The 23,298-nt window shown below is 43.5% G+C and overlaps 1 protein-coding gene and 1 long non-coding RNA gene across 2 annotated transcripts in view; both read left to right on the top strand.

Moving 5' to 3' along the window:
* The window catches only part of HIVEP1 (HIVEP zinc finger 1), a 123,229-nt gene extending 111,841 nt beyond the window's left edge, over positions 1-11,388 (top strand). The window contains exons 9-11 of the mRNA XM_082499300.1: positions 4,947-5,464; positions 8,127-9,218; positions 11,327-11,388. Coding sequence (XP_082355426.1) covers positions 4,947-5,464; positions 8,127-9,218; positions 11,327-11,353 — 1,637 coding nt within the window. The 3' untranslated portion in view covers positions 11,354-11,388. The remainder of the gene's footprint in view (positions 1-4,946; positions 5,465-8,126; positions 9,219-11,326) is intronic.
* Positions 11,389-18,104, top strand: LOC309686577. The gene is made up of 3 exons (XR_014270550.1): positions 11,389-11,434; positions 12,091-12,198; positions 17,821-18,104. It is a non-coding gene; the product is annotated as an uncharacterized lncRNA (long non-coding RNA).
* The last annotated feature ends 5,194 nt before the right edge of the window (positions 18,105-23,298 follow it).

Raw genomic sequence — 23,298 nt, 5'->3', positions numbered from 1 at the left:
TTTTCCCCATTTCTGAGGAGCACTGGCTCTTATCAGTCTGAATTTAACCCAGTAGATGTCACTGTGAGTCCTGTTTGATGGTGATGAGCAGTGGACAGTAGCTGAAGCAAGGCTGAAATCAGTCAAGTAAAGCCTATGAACAGACTTAAAAAGTCAAGGAGACAGCATGTTTGGGAATAGATGCTAGCATTCTTTCACAGTACTATGTTTACCCTTACTTTTTTGAAATTTGTTTAAATGATTGTGGAACAGTCTATTACAAGACTAATACAACGGGTAAAAAAGACAAATCTAGGTTTGCACTTGTTTAGAAAAATAGAGAGCGGATTGATGATTTCATTCCTTTCAAGTTTATGGTAATGTGATGACAGACTAAAAAATATTTCTGCCTTTATTGCCGTAGTATGTTTTTTTTCTTGAGTTTGATGGAGAATAAATAATACAGAACAGACATTTTATTATTAAATGCTTTTTTGTAGATAGTGAGCCATAACTGAAGATACTTACACAGTTGGAGGTGATAAACACTGCTTTGAATTACTCAGGTGCTAAAAGCCAATAAATTTAGTAAATTAAAATTCAGATGGGAATAGATAGTGAACAGACCAACAGATACTTAGTAAGCTATGTCTTTAATCTGTAAGAGCTAATAGTGGTACCCATAGTTACCTATGTAACTGTCCACTTGCTTAGAAACGTGTAAAACTTCAGCGGTCTGGACTTATATTTTCATGTCTTTCTTGTCTTCCCGACAATGAAAGAATGAAAATTATCATTTTGCTCTTTATGTGAAAATCTACCTAAATATGATTCAGTTATAAGCAAACATGGTTAAGTTATAAGCCGCTGAACTTGATCACTGGATGTGGTGTCGGAATTGCTAAGTCTGTAGCGGGGCCTGATGAGTCAGGTCATGTGATGGACTAATCGGTGATAACATCACAATTAAAAGCCATAAGTTGAGATTCTGAAGAACCTTGCTAACACTAGGGTTGATTTACAATAGACAGGTTACCCAGGAAGGCTTACGTGTAAATTATCTCTTTAAAGAAGCAGAGTTACTCTTACTTTTTTGGTTACTTTTATTTTGTTCCTTTCCATACCCTTAGGAATGAAAGTCAAAAGCCCACAGTACTTTGCAGTATGACGATAATTAGATAACCATTGTTAAAACCATGTACAGTGAGGATTCCTGTAGGAAAAAAGCTTTTAAAATAAAGCACATAGAGAGACCTATCTCAGTTACCTAATTCATAGCATCCCAACCGGAAAAAGCAGTCCATGGACTTATCAGCCCGAGGCACTTCACTAATGGACATATTAGGATGCTGATAAGTCCAGCTAATGCTATTGTGCTAAAGAACTTGAAGCTTTTTCTTTCCCTGCTTTGAGGTAAAATGCCAATATAACAGAGCCCTGCCAACACGCTCATCCACACCACAGACACAATACAGAGCTGATTAACTAACTGAGGACTGACAACAAAATAAATGAAGGACTAAGATGATTTTTGCCCATGATTTGTATACACTTACTTCAATACCTAGGGTTAAAACCTCATTTTTATTAAATATGATTATAGCTGGCATGTGAGCAAAATCTCCAATCCAAAGTTGTGTCCACATTTCTATTACACTTTTATTTCCAGCTGTTGCTAATTTTTGCAGAGTTCATGTCTGTAGCCAAAAGTCCCACTTTCTCCTGTGAAGTCCGGGAAGAAGAGAGAGAGAGAGTCTTGCTAAGGGTTTAAAAGAAAAGATTGCAGCAGTTGAAGAGGATGAGAAACATTCCCTACTCTTCCAAAAACACTCTTTATAAAAAAATGAGGCAGTCTTGAACAGTCTTTCTGTTAAAATGGTGAGAGTTACAAATTTGCTTTCATAAAGCGGAACAGCCTTCACTTAATAGTGTGAAACCTTCTTCCTGTTTTCTTTTTTTTTTTTAAACTTGTGAACTTTCATGCCAAAAGCCATTTCCCCATATGCTAGTGGCCTTTAAATTTATGACACATCCTTCATTCTAAAATATCCCACACTGCTTTACAACCTCACACAAAGTTAAATACAGAAGTAATTTTGTTCCCTTTGGAAATTGAGTCAGTTCTAGTTATATATATCAGCTACATAAGCATATGGTTATAATTGTGCATAGTTTAAGATAGGAAGCAAAGAATTAATTTTTCCCCAATTAAAACTGCAAGGGAACTTTAGTAGCCAGCGTAACATTACTAAGATGGATCAGGGCCAATGCTACTTGGTTAGCAAGAGAGTGCTTGGAAAAGAGTCTTTCACCACAAGGAGTGGTCGCAACCTCAGCTCGATGCCTCATTTGGAGAAGACACATAACTCCCCTGGATCTTCCCTGGCTTAAAAGTCCAGCATCGGGTCCTCTCGCGACTCCACTGATAAGCAGCACTTAAGGGGATCACTAATTACAAAAGCTTGGGCATCTCTTGTTGCAGCAAACACGCGCACAGGTGAAAAAGGCAGAGCAGAGCGTTCCTTTGTGCATTGCCAGAGCAAGCAAGTCAGGAATGGGTTCTTTTAATCTGATGTTTCGAAGCGGTGTGGGAGTAAGGGAACCACATTCATCGCTGTCACCTCGCCTACGCTGCAGGCTCTGGCTCCAGGTAACCACACTTAAATAGAAGCTGGCAACTGCACAAAGGGTGGAGGTAAACAGGGAAACAATAGAGGGAAATGATATCCCACGGAGTCCTGCATGTAAGGAATCTGTGTCCCACACACGGTTCCCCTTTCCCTTTCCCTGGTTTTATTCTAGAAAGCCAAGACGCGTGCAGAAGATTTCTATATAAGCAGCATTTGCTAGTAAATCCTGTAGCGGTTTTAAATGTTGATTTAAAAAAAGATAGTTTCTTATTATAATTCAGGGCATTGTTTGAGCATATGTTTTCCGTGCTTTACAGATGTGACAAGTCAGTCTAATCACTTCAGGTAGTTTCACTTGCCAGTGGAGACACTCATTTGTGATTGACATCAACTTTAACAGAAAATGTGATTCATGTGGAGAGAAGGAGAAAAAAGACTAGAAACAGTAAGATTTCCCAGAGAATAGTTATGTGGTGTTGGTAAAGAGACCAAAGTTAAGAGGGAGTCCACACCGAAGTCCAAGATTTTGCAATGCCCTCTGCACTATTTAAAGAGTTGCAGGAAATGCGTGGGTCACCCTTTAGATGTAACACATGGAGAAGTCTTCGAGATCTGTTACAGAGGCATTGAGGGAAATTATTTGCATTCAGAAATGAAACATATGTAGAGGTTCTAACATTTTAGATGTGTTTGCTTTGCAAATTAATGATGAAGAAACACTTTGTGTGAAGAAGAGAAATGACAGAAGTATAGAGAAAGAAAATGTTGAATACCTCCATGTGGTTTTGTTAATATTTTCAACAATCCCACTTGCCATATTTTTGGAATGGACCTTACTGAATTAATTTTTCCACCAAAATGTATTTTTTTTTAACAGCTTTGTCTGTAGATGAGAATTATAAATGAAGACTATTTAAAATTCTAACAAATATTTTTGTTAGCATCGTTCCAATGACCTGGAGGATTTTGGGTATTTTTAATAACATTTCAGTTTCATGCCTGCTGTAGTAAATGTAGAAAATCTATAGTTTCCATATTTAGTTAATGTACAAATTACTGTGTAGGCAAAGAGGGGCAAAGTCATTATAGAGGGATTTTTTCAAAGAAGCTATTAGTCTCATTCCTAATTGCATTGCTCATTTGAAACCATAAAGGCTTATAATGGTAACTTGTTGAGAGGTAGCTCAATTAAACCCATTTACTTTACCTAGAGTTCAAGATGCTTATTTTGGTTTTGGTAACGTAGCAGCCTAAAGTAGCGGTAGTACATTCAAGTTCTTTTAAGGGTCTGATTTTTTTCAGAATCGTTCATTTTGATGGTAAGATGCTGTGTAGATTTCCCCAGAACAGGATCTCTGAGATTTTAACTAAGCATCCATTATTGCTTTTGAAGAGCCAAATGATTTTTATGCTGATATTTTTTTTGGACAGCTCAGCAGACAGACCTTTAATCGAATATAAAATATTAGTGCATTCAAAGCATTCTGTCTTTTATAAAATATGATCCCAGACAGTCTGGCTTGGAATCAGATACAGCAGATGGGATTTTCTGCCTCTTTACTAAAGACGATTCTTTCTTTCCAAGTTATGATATAAAAGAAGGTGAGAAGCTGCAGTAGAGCTGTATTTTGTAGAGAAATTTGCCACTAGACAGCAATTTGGCTTTAAGACTTGAAGTCAGGAGGGCTTCTTCATGTGAGCAAAGTTTCGTGCACAGGTAAGTTTTGATAGGATTAGGGCTTTCTTGCCTCCTAGGACACCTTTCAAAACATGAGCAAAGTGAAGAAATCTGGTAAGGTCTAATTTTGGTCTCTTTTGCCTGTTAACGAGACAGATTCCTGACTAACAGCCTCCAGTCTTTCTGTTTGCATCCTTCAAAAACCTTTGCAGCAGTGATTCATATTAGGTACAAGGACACCCACTTATGAGTCAGAAACAGCTAGAGAATATCCCACCGCTAAGGTTGGCAGACCAGCTTCGTATGTCATCACTGGGAACTTAATGAACCGGGAATCTGCTCGCTTGCCCCCAAGCGAAAGAATGAAGGGTGACTTTGAGCAAATGGTTATAAATGGCTTAAAAGAAAACAGCCAAATCCAGAAGGTTAAAAACAACATGGAAGTAGAACATGAAAGATTATGTAGCTGTATAATTAAATATGTACCCTAGAAAATAAAAACAAAAATGAAAATTTTCCCTCTTCCTTTGATGCTATGGAATGTGACTGAGAAAGGCCCATGACATGGGGTTTTGGTGTTTCTAATTACTCCCTCCCACCTCCTCTCCCAATCAGTCTGGGACCCCCGTTGGCTTACCTTCTAATTCCCACTTTTGCAGGTGAGAAGCAAAGATTTGGCTATGACCGGTCGGGGTATGATGTGGAGGAGTCTGATGGTGCAGATGAGGACGAAAATGACAATGAAGATGATGATGAAGACAGTCAGGCTGAGTCAGTCCTATCCACAACCCCCTCGGTGACGGCCAGCCCCCAGCATCACCCCTCTCGACATGGCCTGCAGGACACCGCCAGCACTGATGAAGACATCAGACTTCCGGACTGTTTTGCTGGGGTTCACACAGACTCTATGGATGGTCTGCCAAAAGCGCTGCTGACAAAGATGACCGTCCTTAGCGCAGTGCAGTCAGTTAGCAGGACCTCCGGGTCACCAGCAGAATTCACCCATCAGGAAGCACATGAGGATAAAGCCCAGGAGAGAGGGGCGGTTCCCCACAGCACTGGTGCAGCACTGGTGGACGTCACTCCTACATCGCCAGGTCGCCAGATGTCTGTGGATTACCCCGATCCAGAAGCTGCCTTGGGCCACTCCTTAATATCAACTGCAGCTCTTACAAAGGTAGGAGTGTCTGGCTCCGGGGGAGAGAGTGGGATTTTAAATACTCCTTTTAAAGATCTTTTTGGAGGTTTTTCAAAGATCAAAATGTTTGCCCTTCCCTTCATTCTTAGAGTTGTTGGCTGATGAGTCTTTAAGAGTTGAAAGTAATCGAAGCACAGATGCGTAGGACTCCAGAAAAAACGATGTTGTAGGAACACTGCTTTTCAAATTCTTAGTTTTGATTGTATTCTTCCTGAAAGGATTAATTGTAGTATGGTCGTTTCAGCTGAAGTTTGGAGCTGGTAGATTGTATTTCAAACAAGAAGGGATATAACAGATATGTAGAATGAACATATGGTGGTTGGTTATAAAGTTTTCAGGGGAAAGTGATAGGATTCAGAAGCCATTTTACTCTGAAATATGACGATAGAATTGTTGGTAATTCCCAAGGGAAATTAATCTAGTCCCGAAGTTTTTTGCCTTATCACTATAACAAAATTGTGCGATTGCTTATCTGTCCTCCAAATATGCTTGGTAGTAGAATTAGAAAGAGCACCAGATGTTCAAGGAAACCAGGAGATTGCCCTTGCACAATAACAAAAGGCGCAGAACTGAGACCTGAGATCCCAGTGCTCTCAGTTTTTCTCCAACTTGAAAAAACATTTTAATCGGAAAAGGATCAATTTTGCCCATGCCTATTCTAGACACACAGCTCTTCAGAGAATGCAGAAAGATGAGGTCAGTCTGTGTGGAAAGCTGCAGGAGCATTAAGTAATTTTGACAACTGTTGTCTTTAAAACTCTGCTGAGGAAATCACAGAGGGGAACTGGCAGGTGTTAAGCCTTTTACAATTCAGCAATATTTTAATGGACTGTAATGGGGATGATACAAGTCACATACATGATTGACCCTAAGGATATCTCGTGAAAGTTTTGAATTATTACTGCAGACCTTAAAGGCATTTAGAACAGTAAGTAAAAAGATAATTCTAGTTTAAGTACTTACTGGCTTGTTTTTTCTCTGAAAATCTGTACTACTGGATTTATTTTTTTACAAAATTTAAGATAGTGAACTGTTGACAAGGAGAAACAGTAAAAATTATTGCTGCATTTCTTTGTTTGACACAGGTTCATTCTTGCTTATAAGAACTATGAGTCTGTATGGCAAATGTAAATTGGAGGAATTTTGTAGTATGACAGAGAATAAAATGTAGTGGTTTATGATCATTGTATATACCTGCCACAATATTTGGATTTGGGTTTTCAGTTGTTGCCAATAGATACTGGAAAGACATTTGACTGAGTTTACTCCCTCATCGAACAGAACCACTGAAGCCTCAAGAAAACGTTCACACAATTAAAAATGTTGAAAGTGCTTCATTAATGTAGCTCTAATAATTGTCTACATTAATATTTTTTTTAAAAAAGGCACGTAAGTAATACAAAGCAGTAATTCCTTTCCAGACTACCTCCTCTTTTCCCAGACCAAAAGAAGTGGCAACTGTGTGCCTGATGGTTAATCTACAGTCTGTACCTATTGTGAATGGTTGTGGATCGCACTTCTTGCAATCGAGACAAGGAGTCGAGACAGCTCAGGAAGGCTGTATGTTCCTTCGAAAGCATCCATACCAGTTTATTAGGATTTGTTGTGAGGTGTCAGACAGGACTTAATTCTGAGAAAGATGTTGACTTCCTTCTCACACCCGTCTTCCCATTTAGACTGGTCAGCGCTGTATAGTCAGTAAATCAAACTCTCCTTTAAGCAATACATTTCCTACTAGCAGTTGTTTCAAAAGCATTTCTGTTCAAGTTTCAGTTTTGTGCCTGCTCTAGAGATTTCTTGAGAGTTTGGTGAAAACCACAGAATTACCGTTTAGGACTATATAAACTAAATAAGGTTGCACCACTCTTCGTGTGATGTGTGTGCCTAAAACTAAAAGATGGAGAGAGATTGCAATTGCTGGTTAAGACTTCTCGGTTTAGGAGTTTTTAGGAAAGGAGCTGCCAGCCTTGGTCAGTTACACAGTCTTATATGAGAAGAAAAAGGAGCATATAAATACGATTGTTGGTCCAGGTTTAAGCACTAAATCACAGCAAGCTGAGGCAGCAGTGGGATGTGGGTCCCATGTCTCACTTCAGTATCCACCCGTCACCTCCGCTTCTGCGGGCGCTGTAGTTGTCATCCATCTCTTGTAATTGCTTATCGCCCATCTTCCACCTCAGAAGCACCTACGGAAAAACATGCGGTGATGCTGCCTCTGCCTGCCAGAGGCTGTAATGGCTCCAGGAGAGGAACCCGGTGCATCAGAAAAGCCAGCTTATGCTTATTTAACCTTCTTGCCTGAGGTGTTTTCCACAGAAAACAGTACTCCAAAGCCTTCTCACTCCTTAAAAAACACATACAAAGGATATTCAGCAATGTTTTTGAGTACTCGTGTTCAAGACAAATTAGCCAGGGTAATTAGGAGAGGAAAATTCAATTAGGGGGTGAGGAAGGAGTTGGTAAAAGAAAGGAAGGAAATTAGTTCATTGTTCAAGCTGGGCAGTATATAGTGTGAACCAGTTTGATGTTGCTTTTTCTTAAAAGGCAGTGCGGGAAGCACTCCCAGCTTACCTTGCGTTTTCATTTCACTGGAGGGTAGCGGCGGCCGCCTCATTAACACGCCTGTGTTGTTCTCTCCCAGAGCACACCCTCCGTCAGCTCTCCCTCCTCGCCGGCGGACCGCAGCATGCCGACGACGGCGCCATCACCCTATGCCGAAACCCCAGAGGAGAGGCTGGCCGGGTGCCCGCAGCACGCCGCCGAGCCGAGGGCTCCCCAGACTCACCTCTTCAGCCACCTCCCCCTGCACTCGCAGCGGCAAGCCAAGGTGCCCTACGGCACAGTACCCGTCGGGGGGATTCAGGTGGTCCCCGCTGGCCTGGCCACCTACTCCACCTTCGTTCCCATCCAGGCGGGGCCGGTGCAGCTCACCATCCCTGCCGTCAGCGTCATTCACAGAACTACCAGCGCCCTCGGCGAGACGGGCAGCGTGGCCGCCGCTGCCACCGCCGGCGCGAATCCCATGGGAGTCGCCGAGGTGAACAGCGTCGTGCCGTGCATTCCCATAGGGCAGGTGAGCGTGCCGGGCATGCAGAGCCTCCGGGCACCCGGCCTGCAGCCTCTGCCACCGCTGGGCATGGAGACGGTGAACATCTTGGGGCTGGCGAACACGAGCATCACCCCGCAGATGCGCCCTCCGGGAATTACCCTGAACGCCGTGGGCCTCCAGGTTTTGGCTGCCGGCGCAGCCCCACAGGGCAACCCCAGCCCGCAGGCCCACATTCCCAGCTTGCAGATACTGAACATTGCCCTGCCGACCCTCATCCCCTCCGTCAGCCCCCTCGGCGCCGAGGGGCAAGGAGCCTGTGAGGCGCCCGCCTCTGGCGGCAAAGCCTGCGAGGCCCAGCCAGAGCCGGCTTCTGTCGGCTTCCCTGCGGCCGAGGTTAGCCAGGCCAGCAGGGCTGCTTCTCCTCAGGCGGCAGCCGGTGGCCAGCGGTACGGTGGGAAGAGCCACACCGAGCCCGCCGCCCCGCCGCAGACCGACTACGAGCGGCCCAACGGTCCGGGGAAAGCAGACGCCGAAAAGACTGACCTCGCCAACCCCGCCAAGGCGAAGCGCGACCTCCCTTCCCTCCAGGTGAAGAGGGCTGCCCCGGCAGAGTCCCGCTCCAAGGCGAATCCCGACGCGTTAACCAAGTCCCCGGTCCACCGAACTGTCTCCCCGGACAGACAGGTACACAGGCCAGCCGCCTTGCCCCGGCGGCAAAACACGGTGCAGTTTAGCGATGGCAGCAGTGACGATGAGGATAGACTTGTGATAGCGACCTAGTTTTTGTTTTCCATTGTGTTTTTATTTTTGGGGGGGTTGGGTTGTTTTTTTTTTTTTTATAACACAGGTTTCTTTGCAAACCTCTCTTTCCTTAAAGCACATTTTTCTGACACAAACCCATTACTAATCTTTGTGCAATCATGAACTCTTGACCAATAATTGTTGTTTCTTGTCAGCTCCAGCCATTTTTGTACATGTTGTATAGACGATTGTGCCTTTTTGGAGTTTTATGTTTAGAAACCTGTACAGATTGTTGAATATATATATATTATATATATATATATAAAATATGTATATTAAAACCAGGTAGTTGCTTGTGTTTAGTAAGTAAACATCCTATGTCAGATAAATAAAGGATTAAATTATATGTTGCACTGTTAAATGTAAATTTTTATGGCTGTGGGACAAAGTTTCTGTGTACAGATCGAGTATGTAAAACTCCATATTTATTGTATCCATATTAGTCTTGGAAAAGGGTCTGTCCATCTTTCTTGTGTAAGACAGTAGCTTTACACGTCAAAGAGAAATACAGTATCTGTGTTATGAAATATTACAGTAAAATTTTGTTTACTGACTTTACCATTGCTTATGTTGTGCCTTTTTGATGCAGCCCTGGTAGTTGGAGAGGCGCTTGACTCCTTCCTTTTAACACCCTTCCAGCTGCGTTCAGCTTGAAAGGATCCAGTGGTGGTGTGTGCCCCCGTGGTTTCACCTGCCACGAGAGAAAGCGTACGCTCTTCAGACTCACTTGGAGCAAAACCTTCCATTTCAAAACATCCGGCGATGGCAAAGTGGGGAGGGAGTCCTTCAGCTTTTTGTAGAGAGAGCATCCATCCGCCTCGTGTTTTTAACACTTCCTAACTAACATTTGAAGACTTCCCTGAGGGAAAATAGCAAAGGGGTCAAGATGAAATATTTTTTTATTTGTAATCTTGAACTATAAAACCACTTTTTATTGACATTAAAATGTTGTTACTCAAGAAAGGAATAATTCTTTGTGTGTTCTTAATTGCAAAAGCCGCTATACAGTTGGTGAAAATGCCACCGCTGTAATGAGGATTTGGCATTACCAATTACCATCAACTTCTTATGAGACTGCATTTCAGGGGGTCTTCGTTTACAGGTAGACAAAGCCAATTTCTCCCTAAATATGGCTTTGTCTAATTCATGAAGGGGAAAAAAGGGGTCTTACACATATAATTAATGTGCCCTTATATCAACAAACTCATCATTATGGGCATACAAGACATGGACGGATCCCAGAATAATTAAATTTAATAAAATTCTGTTTGCACATAGTAAAAATGATTTAAAATTACCAATAAATTTTTAAGGTGTTCAACTAGTGCAGGAGACGAGTCCCACATTTTACAGGGCTACACGTTCCTGAAAGTTTCAAATTGGCCTAGGATTCATGCTGTAATTTTTAAACAGAGTTGGTTTTCTGCTGTGTCCTTATATCACATTCTTACAGAAGTTTATAAAACCATTTTAACAACCAAATACCAGTAGAAAACTGGAAGATGTAAATTAAAATCATGATCACCTTTATGGAAGTAGCAAGGATGAGCATATACAAAACAACTGGAAGAAAAGGATAGGAAGCAAATCTTGAAAAAAAAAAAAAATCAGGGGTGAATGTGAATGTGAGCTGCGCTGCGTTGTTCACAGATTAACTGCTATACCCGGCTCAAAGAAGTAATTCATACCTTGTACTGCTCGTATTCAAGAACAGCAGTATCCTGGATCCATTTTTAACTTTACATCAGCTTTTGTACTATACTCACATTGTACTCATTACATTATTCCATTACGGTGTGTTGTAAAACTGTAGGCGATGTTGAGTGAGCTTTATTAACTTTCGGAAAGAGCACTTCACTACCAGAAAATCATTTATATTACTGTGATTATCAGCGAATTGTACTAATCCAGCAATTAGAAATGCGCGTACTAGAAAGGAGAAATTACTCTCAGCTCAGACATGAATGTTGGTATAATTCCTTACTGTGCAGAGCCTCACTGAGGGCCCGAGCACCTGAACCACGAAGCACTCTCAACTCGCATTGAACTTAATGAGAGTTAAGAGTACTCAGCACCCCACAGCGTCGGACTTCAAATTTGTGAGTGTCTTATGTGCAACCGCTGTCTAAAATGTCACTGTGCATTTGTATGTTCTTTTTATAAACATGTAGTGATGTCAACGTGTCTTATATCATGATCATTTATACCAAATGTGAAATTACCTGAACCAGCTGAAGTTAAAAAAAAAACCCAACCAAACATTGCTGCATTATGTATGCTTTGGGAGCTTGAAGCTTTTGCTAGTAGAATCAGATTTGTAATTAATGAACTTAAGAAACTGCATCAGTTTTAGTGTCTTTAAAATGAACACTTAAAGTTACCAGTAAACTAGAACTATGCTAATTAATTTCTATAGCATGACAAAAAAAAAAAAAAAAAGACGACTGGATCAAATAGGTTTACAGCAAAGTAAAACTATCTCCAAAGTTTTTAATGCCATCACAAGGATTACCATTTCTCTGAGTTTTATAAGGAATCAGGGAGTGAAAAATTGCTGTTCCACATGCCCCGAAGTCCTGATTCTACTAACCATTTGGAAACTCCAGAGATTTACTGTATACACATCTTAAATATTTACTTGACTAGCAATTTGTGGTGTGCTCATATTCTAAGGATTAATTCCAGGCAGTCACTAATTTAACAAAATTCAACCTGGTGAATCAGGCGATCTACATGTGTCTCTCTTCTATTCTAGGTGTTTTGAAGACATCAGGGTCAAGAGGTGGAAGCGGTATCTTGGAGAATAAGAATGACAAGACAACAGATATGTCATAAAGAGGAATGTTAAGACATATGTCATTTGGTAAGTTAATAGCAGGATAGCAGAGAGAAAGAACCAAGAGAATTGGTACTGATTGATAGGGAGCAATCATCACACTTAGCCAGGCAAAGCAGATGAGCCATATTTGAAGCAGGATATCCACTAGCAATGAAAATATTAGCGGTTAGTTGCCGATATATCTAACCTTGTTCAAATGGAGTTGGGAGGAAAGCACACTTTTCTAGAAGATAGACCTTTGTGGTCCTGAACATATAACCGTTTCCCTCCCTCTAGCCTGTTTCCAAATGGATATGGGAGGTCCACCAGGACTCCACCAGGATGACCATGAGCCAGCAATGTGCCCTAGTGGCCGAGAAGGCCAATGGCATCCTGGGGTGCATCAAGAAGAGCGTGGCCAGCAGGTCGAGGGAGGTCATCCTTCCCCTCTACTCTGCCCTGGTGAGGCCGCATCTGGAGTACTGTGTCCAGTTCTGGTCTCCCCAGTTCAAGAAGGACAGGGAACTGCTGGAGAGGGTCCAGCAAAGGGCTTCTAAGATGGTTAGGGGATTGGAGCATCTTTCTTATGAGGAAACGCTGAGGCACTTGATTCTTTTTAGTCTAGAGAAAAGAAGACTGAGGGGGGATCTTATCAATACTTATAAATACTTAAAGGGATGGTGCCAGGTAGATGGGACCAATCTTTTTTCAGTGGTGCCCAGTGACAGGACAAGAGGTAAAGGGCACAAACTTGAACATAGGAAGTTCCATCTGAACATGAGGAGGAACTTCTTTACTTTGAGGGTGGCAGAGCACTGGCACAGGCTGCCCAGAGAGGTGGTAGAGTCTCCCACACTGGAGACATTCAAAACCCACCTGGATGCCGTCCTGTGCAACCTGCTGTAGGTGACCCTGCTATGGCAGGGGAGTTGGACTAGATGCTCTCCAGAGGTCCCCTCCAACCCTGACCATTCTGTGATTCTGTGGATATTCCTTGAGGTGCCTCTACAACTTGTGCAACAGGGAAAAAAAACAAACTAGGAGTGTGACGAGACCTGAGAGAAGGTTAAACTCTATACCTCTCCTCTGGTAGTGTCTAGCAGTTTCATGTTAATCATGCACGTAACCAACATCTATACTACGTGTCAGCATACATGGGCATCCTGCATCAGCACAAGCCTGTGACCACTGTGTTAGTGATTATGTTTTCATTCTGAATTAATTCCTTTTATTTTAAATCGTGTTGTTTCTTTCTTGTCTTGTCCCGAGTCATTAGCGATGGGGAGATTGCACTCTGCTTGCCAAAGAATCCTTCTGTTCAAGTCAACAGCAAACATCTCAGAGATTTGCCAGTGCAGGATTAAGCTGCTTTTCAGATGGTGTAAATTATCACAGCTGAATTGGAGTAAATAGCACCAGGCCTGTTTACTCAGGGATCAATTTTTAACAACTCTGTTAGACACCCTCTGGCAAATCCAGCACAGCTGTTTAAACATTAAAAGGCCAGGGCAAGTGTTGCTCCTCAGTGCACCCAGACGCAGTCTGGCATCTTCACACAACCTACTCTCATCAGGAGGGTGCAAGCAGGTGCTAGCTAAAGGCTGGGTACAAATGCAGCTACAGTAAGGACATGGCATGGTCAACTTCTGTGAGACCCATGCAGATGCTTCCCTGTTATCTGCCAAAAGCTCTCACTAGAAAAAGAATCGACCGGTAGCCTGTAGCTCTTCTCTTTCAACTCAGACCTTGATTGATTTCTCATTGCAGTACGTGATGTTTACTGGTGATATGAGTATCTGATTTTGTAGGTGGCATGTTCCCCTGCTGTCCATACAACAATATTGGGTTTGGAATGTGGAGTCTATTAAATCTGTCTACACTCCCCATTTGGGCTTAAATAAGCTACAGCATGACCTACCTGTCACTTCTTAGGACAAGACCTAAGCCAGAGACAGCCACTTGTGTTGTGTCCTCAGATCTCTTGATCTGTAGCGTTACATCCCCAGACGCGACTCCCAACTTCTGGGCCATAGCTGAAATAAAACAAACTTACGAGGTTCAGGGGTGCCCTGCCCTGCATTGGTTACTGCTGCTGTTCACACTTTTGCTCCTTTCACTTCTCAAGTAACTTGCTGTAGCTTCAGGTTGCTGTAAATGATGCCCTGAGGCTAGAGCAGCCCACAGTTGGTCCATATCAGCCATCCCCCTGCCAGAAGGTCTGACAGCAGTACTCTGCATACAAGCAAATTCAAATGCACATCACATGCGTTTCATCTCAGACAACGTACTTCAGCTGAACACAGTCTGGCCCACCCCAAAAACAAAGGAATACCATAAAACAAAAGACATGCCATGCTTTACACTTAGCTAAACATTCTGTACGGGTTCTTAATAAACAGATTTATCTCATCTTGAGTGTACTGACACGTATGTTAAACAGAATATAAAACGTATTTGTCACTATACAGCTTATACCAGAAGTCCTCGTTTTTTTACAAGATAATCCTTGGTTAAGTTTTATAAACACTTTAGTTTAAACCTGTAAACTGCTTTTCAAACATATGTTTAAGATGGGGATGGTTTCATCAAAACAGAATAAAAAATGCTCAGTTTTAGCGTGAGCAAAAGCCAGGGAAACCAAACAATCTACAAGTAAAAGTAGGCTCAGGGTAGCCTTCAGCTGATTTATCTGACAGGCCACCGCTTCTGTTGCTTTTGAAAGATCTTCTGAGACCAGTTACATCTCGTAGCAGGGAATCCTTAACTTGCTTTCATGATTTATAATATGAACAATAGGTGTTCATCTGTCTTAGGTGATGGTCGGTCTTGTGGTCAGTTCCTAGTTGTGAATGTTAAATTATGAATGTCTTAAAAAAATGCGTCTAGAATTGTCTTTCCATGTTTAAGAAATTTTCTTTTGCTTGTAAGGGGTCTCAACACCTACGGATGGCCATTTTTAATGATACATAAAAGACCAGAGGCTTACACCGCAGAGAAAGCACTTATGGCTTACATCTTTGAGGATGAGACCACTCTCTTAGGTCTAGACACTAGATTGCTAATTCCATTGCTGGCTTAGGATAAAAACAAGCTACTTTAAAATACTTCAGATTGATTATTAGGTAATTTTATGTGGAATGTCTGTGGGTGGATGAGCAAACAGCAACAAGGATGTAACAACGTGTAATTTATTGATTTGATGTCCATGTTTTGTTCCAGAAACGCTGAACCAAAAAAAAAAACCAAACCCAAAACCCTTATGGCAAAGGTGTTGCTGGCATTACATTTGTCCTTCCACTTCTCTATACTGGCCACCCTACTCAAAATGTTATGAGGTGGCTGGTGATTTCCAGATATTCCATGTGAGATCTAAGGAAACCATGCTGGCTGAATGATGGCAAGTCTTTACATTCCTATGGTTCAGTCATGGAAACGACTTGTCGTAAGATGAGTCAATTAGCTAGGCATGCTTAGTTTTCTTTGGTAATAGTAAGCTTGTTTTCCCCACTAAGGTCAAATGTCAAGGCCTGTTTGGTTTTGCGGCTGTACTTTTTAGTGTATTTGAAATCCATTAACACGCGTGAGGCATTTGTGCTGAAAACAGGCCAACTGCAGGCTGCTTGGAAAGCCAAATACCCTCAGCATTTCCTCTTTTTGTTAAGCTACATGGTTACAACATCCCTCTTGGGCTATGGCAGTTCCATCAAAACCAGTTGCAGGTCGTTCGCGTCTAAGGTGCTTTGGTGTTGGTACCTAAATAGGATTCCTCCTGAGAAACACCACATTTTTTGTCATAGGTGACAGTTGCATCTCATATACAGCAGGTGTCTATTAAAATCGTTGACCATTAAGAGTCGTTCCCCACCCTGTCAGCTCGCTGCTCTGTATGCAGCCATGGAAGCGAGTTCGCAGCCCTCTCGTTAGCACAGGGCTTGTCGCCATCGCAGCAGCAGCCTGCTTTCATGAGTGGCTTTCCCCAGGATGCCTGTGCCAGGCAGGAGTGATTGCTGGACATGCACATGCAGTGAGGGACCAGTGTGGAGGCAGCATCGCCACCAGCATCCACCCACATCCCAGGAGCACAGGGCCACAGGGCGCCAGCAGCTGTTCAGCACTGGGCCTCGCGCAGGTGCAGGTTCTGAAAAAGGAGTTAGGGACCATCAACCGGCCCTACCCAGAACTTAAGTGGCTAAGTGGAAAGCCACCATCTTGAGACTTTCCCTCCTTCCCATCCCTTATGGCCAAAGCACATCAAGTCAAAACTGAAGTCAAAATGAATGATTAAAAGGCACCTTTTGCCAGAAATTTTTGACAAATCAATTTTGAATAGAAAATCCCTACAGCTGTGTTCCTGGTGACATTGAAAAACTCCCCAGCCTGGGCTGCTGCCCTTCTGGCACCCAGCTCACCACCACAGTGTCTAGCAACAAGGCAGCTTGCTTCTGCGAGGCTCTCCATGCCTCGGGTAGACCTTGCGTGCAGAGATCGTGTCCTTTATACAATGCAACCACAAGGGCTTTGTTCTGAAAAATGTGAGTGTAAGGAAAAGGAAATCATAGAATCATAGAATGGTTTAGGTTGGAAGGGACCTTGAAGATCATCGAGTTCCACCCCCCTACCATGGACAGGGACACCTCCCACTAGACCAGGCTGTCCAAGACCACATCCAGCCTGGCCTTGAACACCTCCAGGGATGGGGCCTCAACAACCTCTCTGGGCAACCTCTTCCAGTGCCTCACCACCCTCAAAGTGAAAAATTTCTTCCTAATGTTTAATCTAAACCTGCCCTCTTCCAGTTTAAAGCCATTCCCCCTCGTCCTATCACTACACGCCCTAGTAAAAAGTCCTTCCCCAGCTCTCCTGTAGGCCCCCTTTAGGTACTGGAAGGCCGCAATAAGATCTCCCTGGAGCCTTCTCTTCTCCAGGCTGAACAGCCCCAACTCTCTCAGCCTCTCCTCATAGGAGAGGTGCTCCAGCCCTCGGATCATCCTCGTGGCCCTCCTCTGGCAACGTCCACTTCTTACACACTCAGCCACTGATACTGCCCCAGTGACATCCTCTGCAACTCAGCTGGAGGGGTGCAAGGAAGGATACAGTCACCATCCTCTTGTGGAAGGCTGGAGTACCAGCTCTCTATCGGCCAAGGACTAAGTAGCAAGGGAGGTGATGCCCCTCAGCGCCCCCCGGTAAGTGGGTACCTTCATTAGTTACGTCTCTTTCCCAGGAGGCTGCTCCAAGCTGCGGCGCTCCAGCCTAGCCCAGCTGCAGGCACTTGCTGGCAGAAAGGAGGCCACGACACAAGAATGAGTGAGAAACCAGGCTGCAAGACAGAGCAAGCCAAGGAGAGCAGCACGCTGTAACCAGGCTGTTAGGTGGTTCGGGCGCAGGAAGGCAGCGTCCCGTGTTTCAGCCCTGTTGCCCAGCGTTAGGTGTGTCCCTGGTTTGCAAAAGCAACCGAGGAGCCAGAACAGAAGCAAATGTTAAAACAGCGCCTCTTTGCAAAACAAGTCATGTTGTCATCTGGACACCAGAGAGTTTTGCTCCACCAAAGAATCAAGTGGGTGGTTCAGAAACCATTTTTGACACTTAAAAGGTTTAAATTGTGTTTCTCTCTTTCTTTGTTTATTCCCATACCTATAATCATCTGTGACTCTTTCTTATTTACAGTGTTTCAGAGCAAGAGCTCACACACCTAATGCTGATTAATTCTGCTGGACTGGGTAACTGGCTCCCCTGTGGATATCCTGTTTTCCTGTGAATCATCATTCCTCCTTGAGACATCCTCCAACTCAGATCAAAGATCCACAATGTATTAGATATGAAGACATCAGACAGCTCAAACAGATTAGAAAAGACACATACAAAGAAAAGTCTCCCAGTTTCTCCCTCCTGTCCTGCTGAAAATTAGCATGGTGAACACAATCCTAAGCACTTGTTATAAAAGAAACAATAGACAGAAAAAAAGGAGAAAAAAAGAAAAAAAAAAGATACTTTGGAAATTGTTTAGTTTACCCAGAGTCTTCTACAAATTACCATTTCGAAGTATTTGCACTTTTGTACTTACTTAGTTCTCCCTTGCAGTTGGAAACTCTTCGGGCTAGATCCTCATCTGATGGAAGATGACATCCGTAACCTTCAGCAGAGCCGCACTAACTGCGCAGCAGAGGACTCGGTACTATCCATTTAAGTATTGAGCCTTGCCTACAAACACAAATTAAAGGAACATGAAAACCCATGGTCTGTTTTTTTCAAGTTTACGCAGTCTGTTGTGCTCTTGAGGGTTTTATTCCTTTTTCCATTTAGCTATGTGAACTGAGAAGCTTTTGTACCAGTGAAATGTCAAAACCTAAGGTCACGAGGTCAAACTAGATTATCTTAATAGTCTCTTCTCCCCTTACAATCTTTGAACGCAGGTTTTATCTGATAAAGCAGTTAAAGCTTAAACTATGACAAGTCTTCATTTCAGCAGCGTTTGATCTTGAAGACTGCACAAATAATTAGTCTTTTAAGATTCTGAACTTTTTTTCAAAATAGATTTTAAAACTCTCCTTTTAATGGGTGTCTCTTAATCCTTATGTTTAAGCGTAAGAGCCGTGTTTGATCCAAGACAACGGACAATATGTTTGGATGGTTGGAGAGACCATTTTTATGGGAGTGTTTGAACATTATATTGTGTTTTTTCAAGGTGTTGTCCTCCAGTCAGTGGAAATAGCTGAATGAAGGACCAAAGGACTGTCCTTTTTCTGTCATTAAGCTCATAGAAAAGGAAGATAAAATGTGCTGTTCTTACATCTTCAAGTGGATTGTATTGGGCTTTTAGTCCTAGACTTCTAACTCTTCTTTGAGCCTTCTGTGCTTGGAGGGGAAAAGAAACACTTTTAACCTTACGCACTGTGAACACTCACTTGAAGGCAATGGAGGAAAAAATACCCAGCAGGAATATGCTCTGCAAATACTCAGCAAAATCATTATATCTGCATATTCTTAATCAATGAGGTTTTGGCAGAACTAAGGGTGGTGTTTGTTTTTTTTATCCAGGCTATAGTTTGTCCAAGTCCCTAGGTGGGGTTCAGCTGTTTACGTTTTTTTTGAGGAAAAATGTCAGCAAGGTCTGATGCCGAGTTGTTCTCTGCCTCCAAAAAAACCCACGATGTGGGAGTATCAGCATGCGGCACAGTTGTGAGAGGCGGGTGAGCTGAGCCCGGGGTTTGCCCCTCGCTGCAGCATCCCCGGCTGGGGCAGCCGTCAGGGCCACCGCAACCGTCCAAGGGAGGTGGGACGGGGTTTGAAGCAACAAGGGCCAAATAACATGAAAAAGATTCACCTTCTGCATAGAGGCAGAAACCTCATTGAGCAGTCCTGAGGAGAAATGGATAATCTTTTCATAATCCCTGGTATTTTTGTTGTTTTCATGACCTTCCCCCTTTAATTGGACGCATGTATGCAATGCACCTGCGATTGGCAACGCACCAGAAAAACGATTGGTAACATTGTTTTCCGACATTTGAGAGAAAGAAGAGGGGGCAATTGTTGGTCCATCCAATCTGGAAAGCAGTTTTTCGGTGCCAGGTAGGCATGCCAGAGCACATGCTTCAAAATTCCCTGGACATGTACGGCGTTATACCTGATACTTTGCCTCATCTGATGCTGTCGCTTCATCCAGGGCCATGGTGAGGGAGCTGAGGACTGGTGGCTTTTTAACCAGGTGCCAGCTAGTGCCTTGAAAGAGTTCAAACTCCTACTTCATCCTTTTAGGGACCATTTACTGAGCACATTTTGTGGTTTGTGTGTGTATGCTAAAGCAATTTTGTCATGCCCGTGCTGGAGTACTGACCAGACAGTAAGCTGTCTGCAGAATGATGGTGCTAAACAGGGGGAAATGGAGCTCAAGCTAGGTTTGCGCATGTCCCCCTAGGAATTAGCTTGTGACTTTCTGACACCGGCATAAAAAAGGGAGCCATCTGGGAAGGGGTTGGACTTCGGTGCTTTGGAGGAGGAGGCAGAATACTCTTAAAATAATTGTTTGGGCCAGAAGATGAAGACAAAGCCTGGCCTCGGTGTTGTCAGGAGCAGTCTCCTACTGCCTTCAGGAGGGCCAGGATTTCACTCACGGATTTTTGTCTTACAACAGAGCATGGGTATTTCTGGCACAACAGGGCTTGCTGTTAATGACACCGGAAAGCGATTTTTTTTTTTTTTTTTTTAACCTGGCATTGCTTCTTCAAGCAAATTAAAGTCTGATACATTTGCATTTCTACGTGTCATTAACCCAGACACCTACTGCAGGGCCTAAAGCTTGTGTCTGCTGGCAAGACTAAATCCTACTAATGCGCTTTTCCTAACGCACTGAGGGAATCTGGAGTCTCTCCTTTTGAAGCCGACTTGCTATTTTGACTAATTGCTTCTGGTAACAGTTAATAGCATTTTGCAAAGGCACTTCATCTGCTGACAGCAGATTGATGTAAGGAAGGGACACAGTTCACATTTCCAAAGGGAGCATCGGGAAACCCATTACCAGCTTCATTAATCTGTTAATAATAAAATTAAAGTACAAATAAAATGTGACAAATTGGGTTCTGTTGTGAAAGTCACTTCAACAGGAGGCTCTGAATAAAGGTCAAAACAGACTCGGATTTCTGCTGTGTTTTAATAGTAGAATCAGAGGAGAGCATTGTAGAAACACTGTAATTAATCTGGTGATACTATAATTGTCCCCAAACGATACAGAAAGAGTTTGACAAGTGATTTTAGTTTTTTTTTTCCTTGAGAACATTTACAAAACCTGGAACATAAAGCTTTGTCACACAACATTTAACTGCTAATCCAATTTCACAGGAAGCTTTCAACAATGTAGGTACAGTAGATAGACAGGCTTGCTTTCCCTGCCTGCCTACCTGCGGCTCCTACCTCAGTCGAAACTCGTTTACCCAACACAGCAAATGAGAGAAGAAAAGCCCTGCAGATGCAAATCTTCTAGAAGCCGCCGCAGAAATGAGCCTGACATTGGAAACAGGCTTCATCGAGGAGTCAATAAACCAGATCAGACATCCCTTTTCTGGCAAGGAGGGGCTGGGCTTGCCCAAAGCCCTTATTTAAAATGAAAACTGTATAAAATTAGCTTACCGTCCACCCCTTCTTCAAGGGCTATCCCCCAAATCTGTCAGTGCCCCCTGCATCCCTAACATAAGCCTTCCGAGCCACATCCTAGGCTAGCAGGGTATCTTTGTCTAGCCTCTACGCTTAAATAATCCCCCTGCTGGGATCTTCAGCTCATACCGCAGAAACAGAACTGCTGAGACCGATTCCAGCCTCTCCGAAGCACGGTGTTAATGGGTTCTGTAGAAAAACATCCGCTTTATCTAAGTTCCCGCTTATTACAGTTGAGCAATTGCCCCAAAAGCAATCAGTCGCGGAGCATAATTTGGGGACGCAGCTGCAACGAACGGAGGGCTTCCTGCAGCCTGGCAGAGCAGCCGTCTGCTGGGAGCACCTGAACCAAAGGCACACTTAATAACAAACCCAGCCAGGCAAACAAATATATAAACATGTTAATGTGGAGTATTTGAAGAGAATGGCTCATTAAATCAGGCTATATGGAAAACTGATAGCTCTATTTTAAAAATCAGCAGGGGGAAAAGGAGAAGGCTGTCCTTTCGGTTTATGCAAGGCAAAAGGAGTCTGTACAGCCTTCCTCTCCTCCAGTCATTTTGGAGATGATCTCAGCCTCCGAAGCCACCAGATTTGCAGTTTGAGAAGCACCACACGGAGTTAGTTATGTCAGGAAAGCAGCAAGGGGAGGGGGAAGAAAAAGAGGAGGGGAAGGAGGACAGATTTGTCACTTGGTCTCTGAGAGGAGTTTGCAGTTGCTTGTAGGAGGTGTGAACAGTGTGGTGAGGAATTGCCCCGGCGTTGATGGGCTGGGGGCCTGGGAAAGGCAAGAAGCCTGGAGCAGATGCCCATCGGTGGGATAAAGGCTGATGGGCTGGAAATTGGATATAAACTGGGCTGAAAGGCCAGGAACTGTGTGGGTTGTGAGATGAGCTATTAAGCAGAGAGGCAGAGCATGGGAGGGAGAGAGGGGAGCAGGAGGGCAGCCTGCTCTAGAGGGAGTAACCTTTCATAAGCGCAGCGCTCTCTCAGAGGAAGGGGCAGGACAGAGGCTCACACAGTCGAGCAGATTTCTTGCCACAACACGTAGCCAGAGTCCTTCTCGTGCTCAGCCTGCCTTTAGCTGCTCGCTTCACGCTCAGTTTCGTGTTTAAGATCTATTGGTGATTAACGTCAAGTCAGATCTCTAATTTGTATTCTAGTGATTTGAGCTCTACAAGTGCAGCTATCAGTCCAGTTCAGTTTGGGCTCACGGACAGCTAAGTTGTCCGTGCCTGGGGAAAGATTTTGGGCAAAGCAATGACAGGCAGGTCTAGGATTGCAGATGCCTTGGGAGCTGGCAGTTGCCTGATTTGAATGTAGTTAGTCGAGGACTCTCTGCTGCCCGTCATCTGCTCAGCCAGAGCTCAGGGAGCAGTGCTCCTGCTAAGAGTGCCGTTTCCTACCTCCTTGTTCCCATTTCCTATCACTATCCCTTTTCCTGTCCTTCCGAAAAGGGTCTCTCTCATGCAGTGTCTATACAAGGAGGGCTGAATAAGAAGGGCAGTCTCCACTTGGTTTCTCTCTTTCCTCCTGCTTCTATCTCTGCTGTCTAGCAGAAACTTGTGCGTACTTGGCCCAGTGTGAGCCTGAGGAAGGTGGTCAGAACAATGGTAAAACACGATCCCCAGGGTTGTTTGATACCTACCAGGTTGCTGAATCTTCCTCGAAGCCTTTGTTAGCCACATCTGCTGCATCACAAGGAGAGGAGCTTCATACTGCTATTGCCTATGTAGAGGATCCTGCAGCTGCCTGTTGTAAAGGCAATCATGCCCCAGGCTTTTCGTCTGTTCCTTTCTATGTGTATGTGCTTCGTTCATAATTGCTTTCTCTTTCTCATTCCCAAGGAGTTCTGCCTTGTAAAATATTCATATCAAATAGGGATGACCTCAGGCCTGAGTGCCCAAACACGGCTCCTGTAGTCCAGTCAGTACAGTATAACTCCAGGATCAGCATTTGCTCTAAGGAATTCCAGCTCTGTATTTTTCTTCTTCAAAG

The sequence above is a fragment of the Vanellus vanellus genome (assembly GCF_965231255.1).
Source record: "Vanellus vanellus genome assembly, chromosome: 2".
NCBI lineage: Eukaryota > Metazoa > Chordata > Aves > Charadriiformes > Charadriidae > Vanellus > Vanellus vanellus.
Note: the sequence above shows the minus strand (reverse complement) of the source record. Positions and strands in the feature narration are given on the sequence as shown.